The 11,323-nt window shown below is 58.4% G+C and overlaps 2 protein-coding genes across 4 annotated transcripts in view; both read right to left on the bottom strand.

Annotated features, from left to right (window-relative positions):
- Nucleotides 1-215, bottom strand: part of LOC110402723 (DNA damage-inducible transcript 3 protein-like) — a 1,372-nt gene extending 1,157 nt beyond the window's left edge. For both annotated transcript variants that reach the window (XM_021405118.1, XM_021405119.1), the window contains exon 1: nt 77-215. The gene's annotated coding sequence lies outside the window, so the exon portion shown is untranslated. The remainder of the gene's footprint in view (nt 1-76) is intronic.
- Nucleotides 949-7,261, bottom strand: LOC110402907 (maestro heat-like repeat-containing protein family member 7). Of its 2 annotated transcripts, XM_021405510.1 has the most exons (20): nt 7,022-7,261; nt 6,645-6,724; nt 6,392-6,517; nt 6,205-6,284; nt 5,774-5,882; nt 5,578-5,667; nt 5,344-5,448; nt 5,058-5,232; nt 4,738-4,838; nt 4,475-4,624; nt 4,071-4,225; nt 3,764-3,896; nt 3,493-3,677; nt 3,227-3,364; nt 2,713-2,830; nt 2,342-2,638; nt 2,110-2,256; nt 1,726-1,827; nt 1,129-1,607; nt 949-1,040 (listed from the first exon to the last, which is right to left on the bottom strand). In XM_021405510.1, exons 1-19 carry the CDS (start codon nt 7,101-7,103, stop codon nt 1,458-1,460), a joined length of 2,523 nt encoding a protein of 840 aa, XP_021261185.1. In that variant the 5' UTR covers nt 7,104-7,261; the 3' UTR covers nt 949-1,040; nt 1,129-1,457. The 2 variants fall into 2 exon arrangements, with proteins under 2 accessions (XP_021261185.1, XP_021261184.1); XM_021405509.1 differs by having other exon boundaries at nt 4,738-5,232.

Raw genomic sequence — 11,323 nt, 5'->3', positions numbered from 1 at the left:
CCCAAGGAACTCGCCCCCGGAACCCCTCCCCCTGGGAGTTCCCCACCCTGGAGACCCCTCCCGGACTCCCCCGCACCTTCCTGCCCGGCCCCGGCTCCTCGCGGCCCCGCCCCTCTCGCTGCGCTCCGATCATTCTCAGCCGCATCGTCCTCTCGCTGTTCCGCCGCTCTGCACCGCCCCCTCAGCCGCGCGCCCCTTTTCTAACCTCCGCATGACGCAACGCTGCGTCAGCTTCGGCCAATCAGCGCCCCGCTTAGTCTTAATGTCACGTGGAGGTGAACCAATGAGAGCGGAGGGGCGAGGTGAGCGGGAGGATGATGCAAGGGTCGGAAAGCGCGGGCCGCCCCTCCAGCAGGGGGCGCTGCCCCGGTGGCACCCAGCCAGCGCCCCACATCTCTGTGCTCCGCGTGCGGCCGGACCGGGAGTGCGGGAGGGAGGGGATGTGCTCCGGCCGTGGCCAGAGCCCGCAGCCCCGCACGGCCCCACGGCCCCGCATCACAAACACCCCAACCCCCAGGCTTCCCCTCTGCTCCCCCGGAGCGGCATTGCTGGCGCACTTTGTGTGAGTGCTCATCTGTGTACCTCAATGCATGAGATCTGACCCACGTCCGTATGTCTGTGTGGGGTTGGGTTGAGGTTATAGTTAGCTTTGGGTTTGTGGTTGTTGGGATTGGGGTTCGTGTGGCAATGAGGAGCAGAATGGGGAACGCCTCCCTCGAGCACTTTGTTACTCCGCACAGAGGGGATCCGATCCGCGCAGCGACGCTGCGCAGCTGACGACGCAGCACAACAGCAAACCCCGAGACACGGAGCAGCTCCAACACAACAGCTCCTTTATTTCAGCTCTACATGTAACACCAACAAAGACTGCTCCCTGTCTGCGTGACACTAGTTCCCCAGCATCCTCCGGAGCCAGCGGCACAGGACTCCGTCCCTGGGCCTGGTGGGCGGCACGCCTTCCAGCTTGCTGAGGATCAGCAATGTCTGCCCCACCAGGGAGCTCACTGCCGGCTCGCTGTCCTTCTTCAGGCTCTGCAGGGCTGCAATGGAGCGGAGCGGCGCTGCGTCACCACGTCGGCCCTGCGCAGCGCTGCCCGGGGCACGTGGGATAGGGAGGCAGCAGCTCACCTCTGCGGATGTCCGGCAGCTTCTCCGGGTTCTCATTCTTCATCTCCCGAGCCAGGAGCCCTGCGCACATGGCCACCATCAGGGACCGCACGGTGCACCCAGGGACCCCCATGGTGTCCCCATGGCTTCCAAGGACACCGCAGTGCCACGGGGACCCCCACGGTGCCCCAATGACCCCCAAGAATCCCAGTGGTGCCCCAATGACGCCCAATAACCCCATGGTACCCTAGTGATTCCAACAGCGCCCCAATAACCTCCAAGAACACCAACGGTACTCCAGTGACTCCCTCAGGACCCCTGCCACCCCCTGCACACCGACCCCGCAGCATTCACCCAGGGATCAGAGGGAGGGGGACCCATAGGGGCCGGGACTCACCCAGGAAGCGCACGGCAGCCTCCCGCACGCGCGGCTGGGGGCTGCGCAGGTGCTGCACGCTCTGCTGCAGGTATTGCTCCAGGGCGCTGCCCCCCTTCTGAAGCTGCAGAGAGCACCAGGGTGTGGGTGGCACCTGCAGAGTGCCCCCCCCCTCCTTTCTGCTGGAGCAGGGGGGGTTTTGGGGTGGGGGATGGGGGGAGTTGAGGGATGGGGATCTTTACCAGGCAGTCAGCAATCTTGCAGATGTCTGCCTCGCTGGCCAGGTGCTGCAGTTGCTCCCAGCCCAGGAGCTTGGCGGCATGGGTGAGGGCATTCTGAGCAGCCTGGGGGGCAGCAACACAGGGGAGTGTTGGCGGGAGAGCCCGGGGCCCCCCCTCCATCCCCACCCTGGAACGGCACCACAGCCGGTACCAGCCCACAGGGTCTGGGGGGGCTTGGGGGTGAGGGATCTGGGAGGACTGTATGGGTGGGTGTGGAGGGGGTTGCTGGTCAGACCCAGCGACCTTAGAGGCCCCTCCAGCCTTCATGGTGCTGTGACTCAACAGGGCGGGCTGGGGTCGTGCCAGGTGACCCCGTGATCCCATGACACCACGAGCTGCCCCCACCTGGGCCACGCTGGGGAAGTCCTCATTCATGCGGATGAAGAGCGGCAGCAGACTCCTCTCCGCCTGCGGCAGCAGCTGCCTCTTGCCTGGTACCGTCAGCAGCACCGCGAAGAGCTCCATGGAGCACGAGCGTACCTCCACGCTGTCCTGGGGGGGCACACATTGGGGGGTGCTGAGCAATGCACGGTGCCGAGGGGGGGGTGGCTGCTCCCTGCTGCCCCACGCGCCTCACCTCATTGAAGCAGCAGAGCAGCTGCGTTGCCAGCTGGCTGAGCACGCTCCGCATGCTGGCGGGGTGCTGAGCCGCGATGTCCTGCAGCAGCTGCATGGCCTGCACCTTGATGTCGGCCCGCGTGTTCTGCAGCCACTGCAGTGCATCGGGCAGCAGCAGCTGCATCCTCCCTGCGTACAGGCCTCGCAGCCCGTGCAGCGCCAGCTCCCTGCTCTTGAGCTGCTTGCTGCAGGTGTATTTCTTGAAGATCTTCTGGGCGCAGGTGTCCTCCTCCTGCAGCTCCTCGCAGCTCCGCAGCTGGAATGCGTGGTGGTGAGCGGGGGGCAGGGCAGGAGGGGGCTCAGCTCCCCCAACTCCCCGAAGGGACACACCTCCATGTAGAATGTGATGGCAGGGACCTCCCTCCACTGCAGCTCGTTGTTCTGCAGCAGCTTCTGCAGGTGGCTGAAGACACGGGCACACTGACCCCGGCAGGTCCTCACCATCATCCTGTGGGGCAGGGGGGTGAGCTCAGGTGGGGGTCTGACCCCACCGGGTCCACGGTGGGGGAGACCAGAACAGCCCATCCTGCCCCACAGCATGCTCTTCCATTGGCCCACCAGGCTTCAGCTCCCCCTGCACACTCCCCATCTCATTCCCTACTTATTTCAGGAAGGCGGTGTGTGAGGCAGTGCACGGGGTGGCATGTTGGGCAGTACACGTGGCAGTGTGTGGGACAGTGTGGGACAGTGCATAGGGCAGCATGTGGGACAGAGTGTGGAGCACTGCATGGGGCAACATGTGGTGCAGTGCGTGGGGCAGCATGTGGGGCACCATGTGGGGCACCGTGTAGGGCACCGTGTAGGGCAGTGTGGGGCACCATGTGGGAGGGGCTTGGGGCCATACCTGGAGAGGGAGTGCAGGCCACTCTGCCACGTGGCAGAACCCAGCAGCCCCTTCCACAGCTGGTGTCTGTCCATGGAGCACACCAGCTGGTCCAGCTCCGCGCACAGCAGCAAACTGTGCATCACCTCCAGCACCGTCCTGCGCAGAAATGGGCAGTGTGTGGTCAGGGGGCAGCAAAGAGCCAGGGGGCAGCATGGGGTCATGGGCAGCAAAGAGCCAGGGGTCAGCGTGGTGTCAGGGGTCAGCGGCGGGCATGGCAGCGGTACCTGATGGCAGGGGCGGGCGCGGACGGGCGGAACTGGTCCTCATTAACAGTGGTCTCCTCCAGCGGAGCGAGCTCCCTGGATGACACCAGCTGGAAGATGAGCGCCACAAAAAGCTCTGGGAAAAACAGGCGCACCTCCGCGCCGTACTTCCGGCACTGCAGGATCTTGTGCAGCACCGTGGTCGCCTGCGGAAAGCACCCAGGCAGCGCTCAGCACTGAGCCGCTCCCCTACAGTTGGGGGGGAGGGTTCCCCAGGGACCCCTAAACTCACGGCCAGGGGAAGCCCGCCGGTCTTGGTCTCCTGGTCCAGCGGCGCGATCTCCAGCAGCTGCAGCAGCTCCTGCACCATCTGTGGCACCACGCTCACCAAGGACAACGCCATCTCCCACAGTTCCCACGTGTCCCTGCAGCACAGAGCCATCCTCAGTGGGAGCTCCTCCATGAGTGGGGTGGGGGTCCTTCTATCTATGGGTTGAAGATCCCTCTCCGCATTGGGTGGAGTCCCTCTCCACATGGGATGCTGATCCCTGTCCTTGGGGGCTGGGGGTCCCTCTCCACGTGGCGTGGGGGCAGCGCACTTGTTGCAGGTGGGGGAGCAGCGCAGCAGGCTGAGTGTCACTGCGCGAGGGCTGGAGTTGGCCAGCCAGGACAAGGTGCCCTCGATGGTCGTCTGCGCCCGCTGCTCTGTGATCAGCTTCCTGCTCCTGTGGATTTCCATCAGGATCCGCTGCACCTGGAAGGGATGCAGCAACAGCAGAGCTGCACTCCGGGCCACCCCAAGATGGGCCAAGAGCCCTCAAGTCCCAAATCAGACCGATACCGTGCGAGACAGCCCAACCCAATGCAGCCTTCCAGCACCCAACCCAACCCCAACATCCAGCACCCAACCCTGACTCCAATCCTAACCCCCAGGACCCAACCCAACCCCAACCCCACTCCCCCATAGGCTCAGCCCCCTGGCAAGCAGCTGCCAGTTGCTCACATCGTCGGCCGTAGGGTTGAAGTAGAGCATCAGGATGGACAGCATGGTGGTAGCCACCTGGGTGTTGTAGTTGCTGCAGTCCCTCATGCCCCACAGCGCCACAAGGAAAAGGTCAGTCTTCTCCCAAGAGTGGAGGTGTTTCACAAAGCTCTGGGGGGAGGGGAAGGCACAAACACAGAGGGGGGGAATGCAACATCAGCCGTGTTCCCCCTATCCCTACCAACCCCATGGCCACGAGTCCCAGCGTGGCAAGCTCTACTCACCTGCAAAATGATCGTGGTGTTGGTGGTCCAGGAGAGGGAGAACTCGTGGTCAGCTTCCCACTGCTTGAGTTTGTCCTGCTCCTCCGACCGCGCTTCCCAGCCTGGAAATGAGAACAAGCCATGGTATGTGAGATGGGAGCACTGTGTGGGGAGTGGGACAGCTGCCCCCACCCCGAGCGCGGGGCCGTGGGGCGCAGCTCCCCGACCCCATGGGGTTCCACTCCTTGGCTGCTCAGAGCAGCAGCCGACACAGTGCCATCCACGCTTGGCCCCGTGGGACGTCTGCGATGGATGGAGGCGGTCAGCAGCCGTCGCCTTACGAGTTCTCCCCAGGATAAATGTGTAGAGCTGACGGAGAGCTTGCAAAGCAAGAAAGTGCGTCCTGTCCTCCGGGAAGGCGCAGCACAGGAGGAGGCTTCCCACCAGGCGCCCCAGCATGGGCACGTGGAGCTCTTGGTAGCGGACCGAGCTGGTTCGTCCCAAGGAGCGATGAGGCTGTGTGCAGAGAACAGAACGCTGAGTGCACCCCCAGCCATGGAAGCAGGGTGGGCAGAGCGGGGAAAAGGAGGGACAAAGACCCCCACACCAGAGAGGTCGGCCTCTTACCCTGCCCTGGCAGAAGTGCACTAGCGAATGGCTCAACTTCCAGAATCGCCCCACTACCCTCTGGCGCACAGCCGCGCTCTGTGAGCAGGTGAAAGGCAGCAGCACCTGCAGGAAGAGGAGCTGCTGCTCTGCCCTGCCCCGCCACCCCCCAGATCATCCCAGAAGGTTTTTGGGGTGGGGGAGGGGGGGGGAGGAACACCCCTCCTCCGTGCAGCTCCATCAGGCAGAGCCCACCTGGAAGATGCTGTGCAGCTCCTTGCCAACGCTGGCTGAGGGGTGGACGAACACCAGCGTGTGCAGCATCCGGTCCAGAGCCTTCAGGGTCTGCAGGAGGGACAGAGCGGGGAGTTCAGAAGGGAGGGGAGCGGGGGGGTCACAGCGAGACTCCATCCCACAAGAAGGGGGGGTCCTGCAGCTCCCTGGCACCCACCTCGGAGTAAAGGCTCACGTTCAGGTCCTGCTCTGAGGGAAACAGGAGGATGCTCTGGAAGCACACTACCAAGAGATGGATCTTCTCCTCCAATGCCGCCTTAACCGTGCTGCAAAAACAGGGACTGCAGCGTTGGGAGCGCTGCGCTGCAGGATGGGGACCGGACTCCCCCACAGGCAGCACTCCGCAGAGCTGGAGGGCAACGCTGGAACACCCTCCTCCATGGGGATGTGTGGGGCAGAGGGAGTCCTGAGAGCTGCTGTGGTGGGGGTGGGTTGGGGTGAGGATTATCATGATGGTTGGGTCAGGGCTAGGGTCAGCGTTAGAGCCAAGACCCAGCAGGGCTGCAGGACTTCCTCTGCCCTTTGGCCATCCCCCAGGGCTGTGGGGCCATCCAGGCGCTGCGGGGCCATCCCGGCGTGGGGCAGTACCTGAGGGCGGTGATGGCAGCCATGGCGAGCTGCCACAGTTGGAAGCACAGCTTTGCCCGGGGCTCCTCTGCCAGCAGCTCCTGCGCAGCACAGTGGGATGGATGGCACCGGGCTCCCAGTGCTCCCAGCACCAGGAGGACTGGAGCCGCCCGTTGTCCCCCTGCCCTGGGTCCCCACCGCTCCTCACTGTGATGTTCTTGGCCAGTTCGTTGCAGCAGCAGAAGACACTCAGTCCCTGCACCATGTTCCTCTCCGCTGCCGTGTTGCAGACGGTGCAGATGCTCCGCAGGAATTTCATCTTCTGCTCCTTGTCCTGCGGCCGCCAGAGAGCGGGGGGAGCGTAAATGGAGGGAGCCCGGGGGGCACAGCCCTCCTGCAGCTGCAGGGGGTGCGGGGGGGACGGGCACTGCCACGATGGCTGCGGCCACTGTCACCTTCACCTTCTCTGTGCTCCGGACAAAGGCCTCAATGGTGTCGACCGCTTCAGGCTCCAGGGCGTACACGGCCGGCTTGGAAGCGTCTGAACAGGGAAGTGGGGGTAGGGGATGGGGTGGGGTCAGGGTTGGGGTTAGGGTTGGAATTCAAGTCAGGTTTAGGGTTGGGGTTAGGGTTAGGATCGAGGTTGGGGTTGGGGTTACAGTCAGTGTTAAGGCCTGTCTTGGCATTAGGGCTGGGGTTAGGGTTCAGGTTTGGGGTCAGAGGAGCCCAGAGCAGAGTGAGGAGAGGAGGGGCTCTGCCCTCAGCCGCCCTGCGCAGCCCCAGAGGCAGCCTCCAGCAGAAGGCGCTCCCCCCTGGCCCTGCGGGGACCCTCACTCACCGAGCGGTGCAGCAGCGGGCTCCGGGGGGGCCCTGTGCTTCTCCTTGGCCTCCGAGGGGCGGGGGGCAGCTCTCTCTGCCATCGCAGAGGATGAGGGCTGAGGTTGGGGAGGGGGTAGGGCCTGGGCGGCCGGGGTGGAAGGAAATGCTGCGATTTGCTCTGAAGGGCGGCGGGCGGCGTCGGCCTGCTCCTGTCCTGACAGAGTCCTGACAGAAAGTGCGGGGCACGGCGCTGTCACGGCTGCACCTCAGGGGCACGGAGACGCGTCACAATGGGCCCCGCTGTGACCCACTGCCCCGCCCGCTAGGGTCCCCGGGCAGCGCCCAGCTCTGCTCAGTTCACCAGTCTGCACAGCGCAGGGGATATATTATAATCATTATTTTACTGAATCATTAGAAAAGTGCCCAGCAGGAGCATAAACCTGACACGTGGAAACGTGAGCGTCACATCAGGGGTGAGCCAGCCCGGGAGAGGGTTCAGGATTTAATACAATCATGGAATGGCTTGGGTTGAAAAGGACCTCCAAGATCATTGAGTTTCAACCCCCCTGCTGAGTGCAGGGTCGCCAGCTACTAGACCAGGCTGCCCAGAGCCACATCCAGTCTGGCCTTGAATGCCTCCAGGGACGGGGCATCCACAACCTCCCTGGGCAACCTGTTCCAGTGCATCACCACCCTCTGAGTGAAAAACCTCCTTCTGATATCTAACCTAAATCTCACTTGTCTCAGTTTAAAACCATTCCCCTTTGTCCTATTGCTATCTACCCTCGCGAACAATCGTTCCCCCTCCTGTTTATATGCTCCCTTCAAGTACTGGAAGGCCACAGTGAGCCTTCTCCTTTCCAAGATAAACAAGCCCAGATCTCTCAACCTTTCTTCCTGGGAGAGGTGTTCCAGCCTCTGCTCATCTTGGTGGCCTCCTCTGAACTTGTTCCAGCGAAGTGCGCTGGAAGGGACGCAGCAACAGCAGAGCTACACTCCGGGCCCCCCCAAGATGGACCAACTCAAGGTTGGGGTTAGGGTTGGGCTTAGGGTTGGGGTTAAGGTTACAGTAGGGTTAGGGTTAATGTTGGGGTTACAGTTAGGGTTGGGGGTTAGGGGTAAGGTATGTTTAGGGTTAGGTTTAGGGTTAAGGTTACAGTATGGTTAGGGTTAATTTTGGGGTTACAGTTGGAGTTAGGGTTACGGTTAGGGTTGGGGTTAGATTTGAGTTAGGGTTAGGATTGTGGTTAGGGTTACTGTTAGGATTAGGTCTGTGTTAGGATAGCGGTTAGGGTTGGGGTTATGCTTATGGTTTGGATTACGTTTGGACTTTGGGTTTGGGTTAGGGTAATGCTGTGGTTAGTCTGGGCTTAGGGTTATGGTTAGCTTTAGGGTTAGGGTTTTGGTTGGGGTTAGGGTTATTTTAAGGTTTCTGTTTAGGGTTTGTTTTTTGGTTTGGGGGTCACGGAGTTATCTATGGATCTGTATCCGTGACAGGGGGAAAGCACGGCCACTGGCCCACCAGCCCAGAGAGGAGATAAAGGAAAATAAAATGTGTCAGCAGTTTACAGGTTGGCCTGGACCAGTCCTGTGACTAATGTAGCAGGGGACCCGTGGACCCACACCCTGGGAAAAAAAAAAGAGAAAAGGGGTAAGGGTAAGGGAATAGTAGACAGGTCTAAAACAAAACAGCGGCAACAATCTGATATCGGAATTGAAGCCAACAAATCAAACAAAATGAGAGAGGGAGTCCAAAGCTGAGCCGTTACTCTGTAAGCTGCAGGGGGACCACATGCTTCTCCATAGTGAATGAAGAAAGGAACTCCAGGTCTGCGAGGCAGCTTCCCCAACCCCCTCCAGGTGCTAAGACCCCTGGGGAATGCAGCTCCTTCCCTCCCCCTCCAAGAACCAAACACCCAGAAACAGCAGTCCGTGATGTTATGATGTGGAATACCGACAACAAAAAAATCACAAAACCATGACACAGTGCTGCCGAGGATGTCAGGTAACCATTCATTTGGGAGTGCAGGGAAGAGTCATGATAAGTGAAATACTAGTTTGTGTTTTGACTGTCAAAATGGTAGGGTTTTTTTTGGGAGGAAGGGGAGATATGGACTAAGATGGAAAACCAGAGGAACAAGGGTAGCAAGGTACTTCATGGATAGCTGGCTGTGCTTTGGTGACTGCAGCAATTTGTGACTGAAATGAAATTAATTTTGCACAGTTTGGTTCGGAATAGCAGTTGATGGTGACTGGGAGCTGCTTGAGGGACACACTTCATTCCTAGATGGAGGCATCGAGCTTCTTCTGCATACAACCTCTTTGCTTAACTCAGCTAGTGGGTATTCTCCTTTTCCAAGAGAAACTGAGAGGCCAAGTAGTCATCTCTTTTTTCTGTGCTCTGGTTGTGGTATGTTCCATAGTAATGATGAACAGGGTTTTTTTTGGTCTGTGATAGTTCTGTTGGTTTTGGTTTGGTTGGTGGTGGTTGCAGTGGCTAATAGCAAAACTACTTCCTTAGTGCAGCTAAGGAGATGACTGAGAAAACAGGAAAGTCTTGAGAGGAAAGAGTGACTGATGACAGGGCTGTTCTGGAAGCCACAGTGGAAGCAGTAGAGAGGCCAGCAGTAGCAGTATAGCGATACGAGTCTGTGTATAAATACTTATGTGTACTTAGAGCTGTGTAAATTCCTTGGAGAGGCCAAACCGTGTGGAGCTACTTCTACTCACAGTTGTTCAACTTAGGAATGAAGTATGTCTCTCAGCATGTGCACCTGATAGCATTTTGTTTGCTTGTGCTGCTTTGCTCTGAGCAATGCAGAGCTGTCAAGCAGGCTTGGGTTCATTGGCCATTCTCTCAGCAGGAATGAGACTAGTAATACTTTAAGTGCATTGCAGTTGAAAGATTAGTCTGTTTTGGCTGTAAAAGTAGTGCATTTCAGGGATTTTCAGTGGCCTTTAAACCTAACCGAAAACAGTAACCCCTACACCCTAAGACAAAAGGGTTACCCTCAGCACTAAGCTATAACACTAAATGCTAACACATTAACACAATCCAGAAGCATAAACCTCAGGATCATAGAATCACCAAGGCTGGAAGAGTCCTCTAAGATCATCCAGTCCAACCATTCACTCATCACCAACATATCCCACTAAACCGTGTCCCTCAGTACAATATCTAAATGTTTCTTGAACACCACCAGGAACAGTGATTCAACCACTTCTCCCTCCTCAAAATGGTAATCCTAGACCTTAAAATCTAACCCAAAAGGGTATCTCGTAACCATAAACCCAGAAGGATAACTACAGACAAAGGCGATAACAGATACAGCTACTTTAAATCAGTCTTAAATTACCCAAGAAAGGTAAAGGACACCATCAGATAAATAAACACAGAATTGCTTACCCCTTTCTGAGGAAGAGGGCAAACAAAACACCACAAAAGAGCAGATCCCCAAAAAGAGACCCAGCCCCTTGGGCAGCCAGCCCTTAAATGAGGTTTGGGAGGGGTGGAACCAGGCTTTGTCATACAGGTGAATTGCTTCCACCTGTGCTCCACAGCAGAACAAGCTTCAATGAAGATTAAAGCCTATGAAATAAAGAAGACTACTTTCATGCTTCTTTCACTTTCGTGTTAGCTGACTGCAGTTCCTACCAGGTGGACCTACAGTGTCTTGGAAATGACACCTAGGAAGCAGGCACAGACAGGAGGCACAACACAGCACCCTACAACCTCCAGGTGAGTGACAGCTGCCAAGGAGGCCTTTGGGCTCTGCAGCTCTGAGAGGGGAGCATTTCACACCGGAACAGCTGGGAATAAAGATGATGGCGGAGGGACAGAGCTAACCATCATAAAGAGGCACAGTGGCTCAGCTCGTTTCCCACCACAACACAGGAGATAAGAGCCAGGAGGAAAACGCAGACACATTCTGCCCCTGTCAGAGGGGAGGAACGAGCCGTGCTTCCGCAGACACATTCCTCTCGCAGCCACGCGCCCCTCGGGATGGAGCATTCCCGGCTGCAGGATGGGAAAACCAGTTCTTGCCTGATTGTATCCGCAAAGCAGAAAAAAAGACAATCCATGGCTTCCTCCTGAAACTATGTAAGCAGCCAGTCAAGGAAAGATGCAGCACCTCTAATTCTTTCATTACTTTGTAGACAACGTGTAAAAGCACAGCACTCACCCACAGCTAGCAAAGCATCTGCCAGGTCTCCTGACATCTCACATTTAATGCTGTCTGTTCTGTCCTCATTAGAAATGCCCCAAGATACGTCACAAGCTAGGAGAAAAAGACCACGACAGAAAGTTAGTGATATTCTT

This window comes from Numida meleagris, chromosome 7, assembly GCF_002078875.1.
Source record: "Numida meleagris isolate 19003 breed g44 Domestic line chromosome 7, NumMel1.0, whole genome shotgun sequence".
Classification (NCBI taxonomy): Eukaryota; Metazoa; Chordata; class Aves; order Galliformes; family Numididae; genus Numida; species Numida meleagris.
Note: the sequence above shows the minus strand (reverse complement) of the source record. Positions and strands in the feature narration are given on the sequence as shown.

Coding starts and splice junctions, on each gene's coding strand:
- LOC110402907 (XM_021405509.1), bottom strand. CDS start 7,103: ATGGCAGAGAGAGCTGCCCCCCGCCCCTCGGAGGCCAAGGAGAAGCAC. Junction 6,518..6,644: donor TTGTCCGGAGCACAGAGAAG/GTGAAGGTGACA, acceptor TGGCGGCCGCAG/GACAAGGAGCAGAAGATGAA. Junction 5,668..5,773: donor ACGTGAGCCTTTACTCCGAG/GTGGGTGCCAGG, acceptor TCCCTCCTGCAG/ACCCTGAAGGCTCTGGACCG.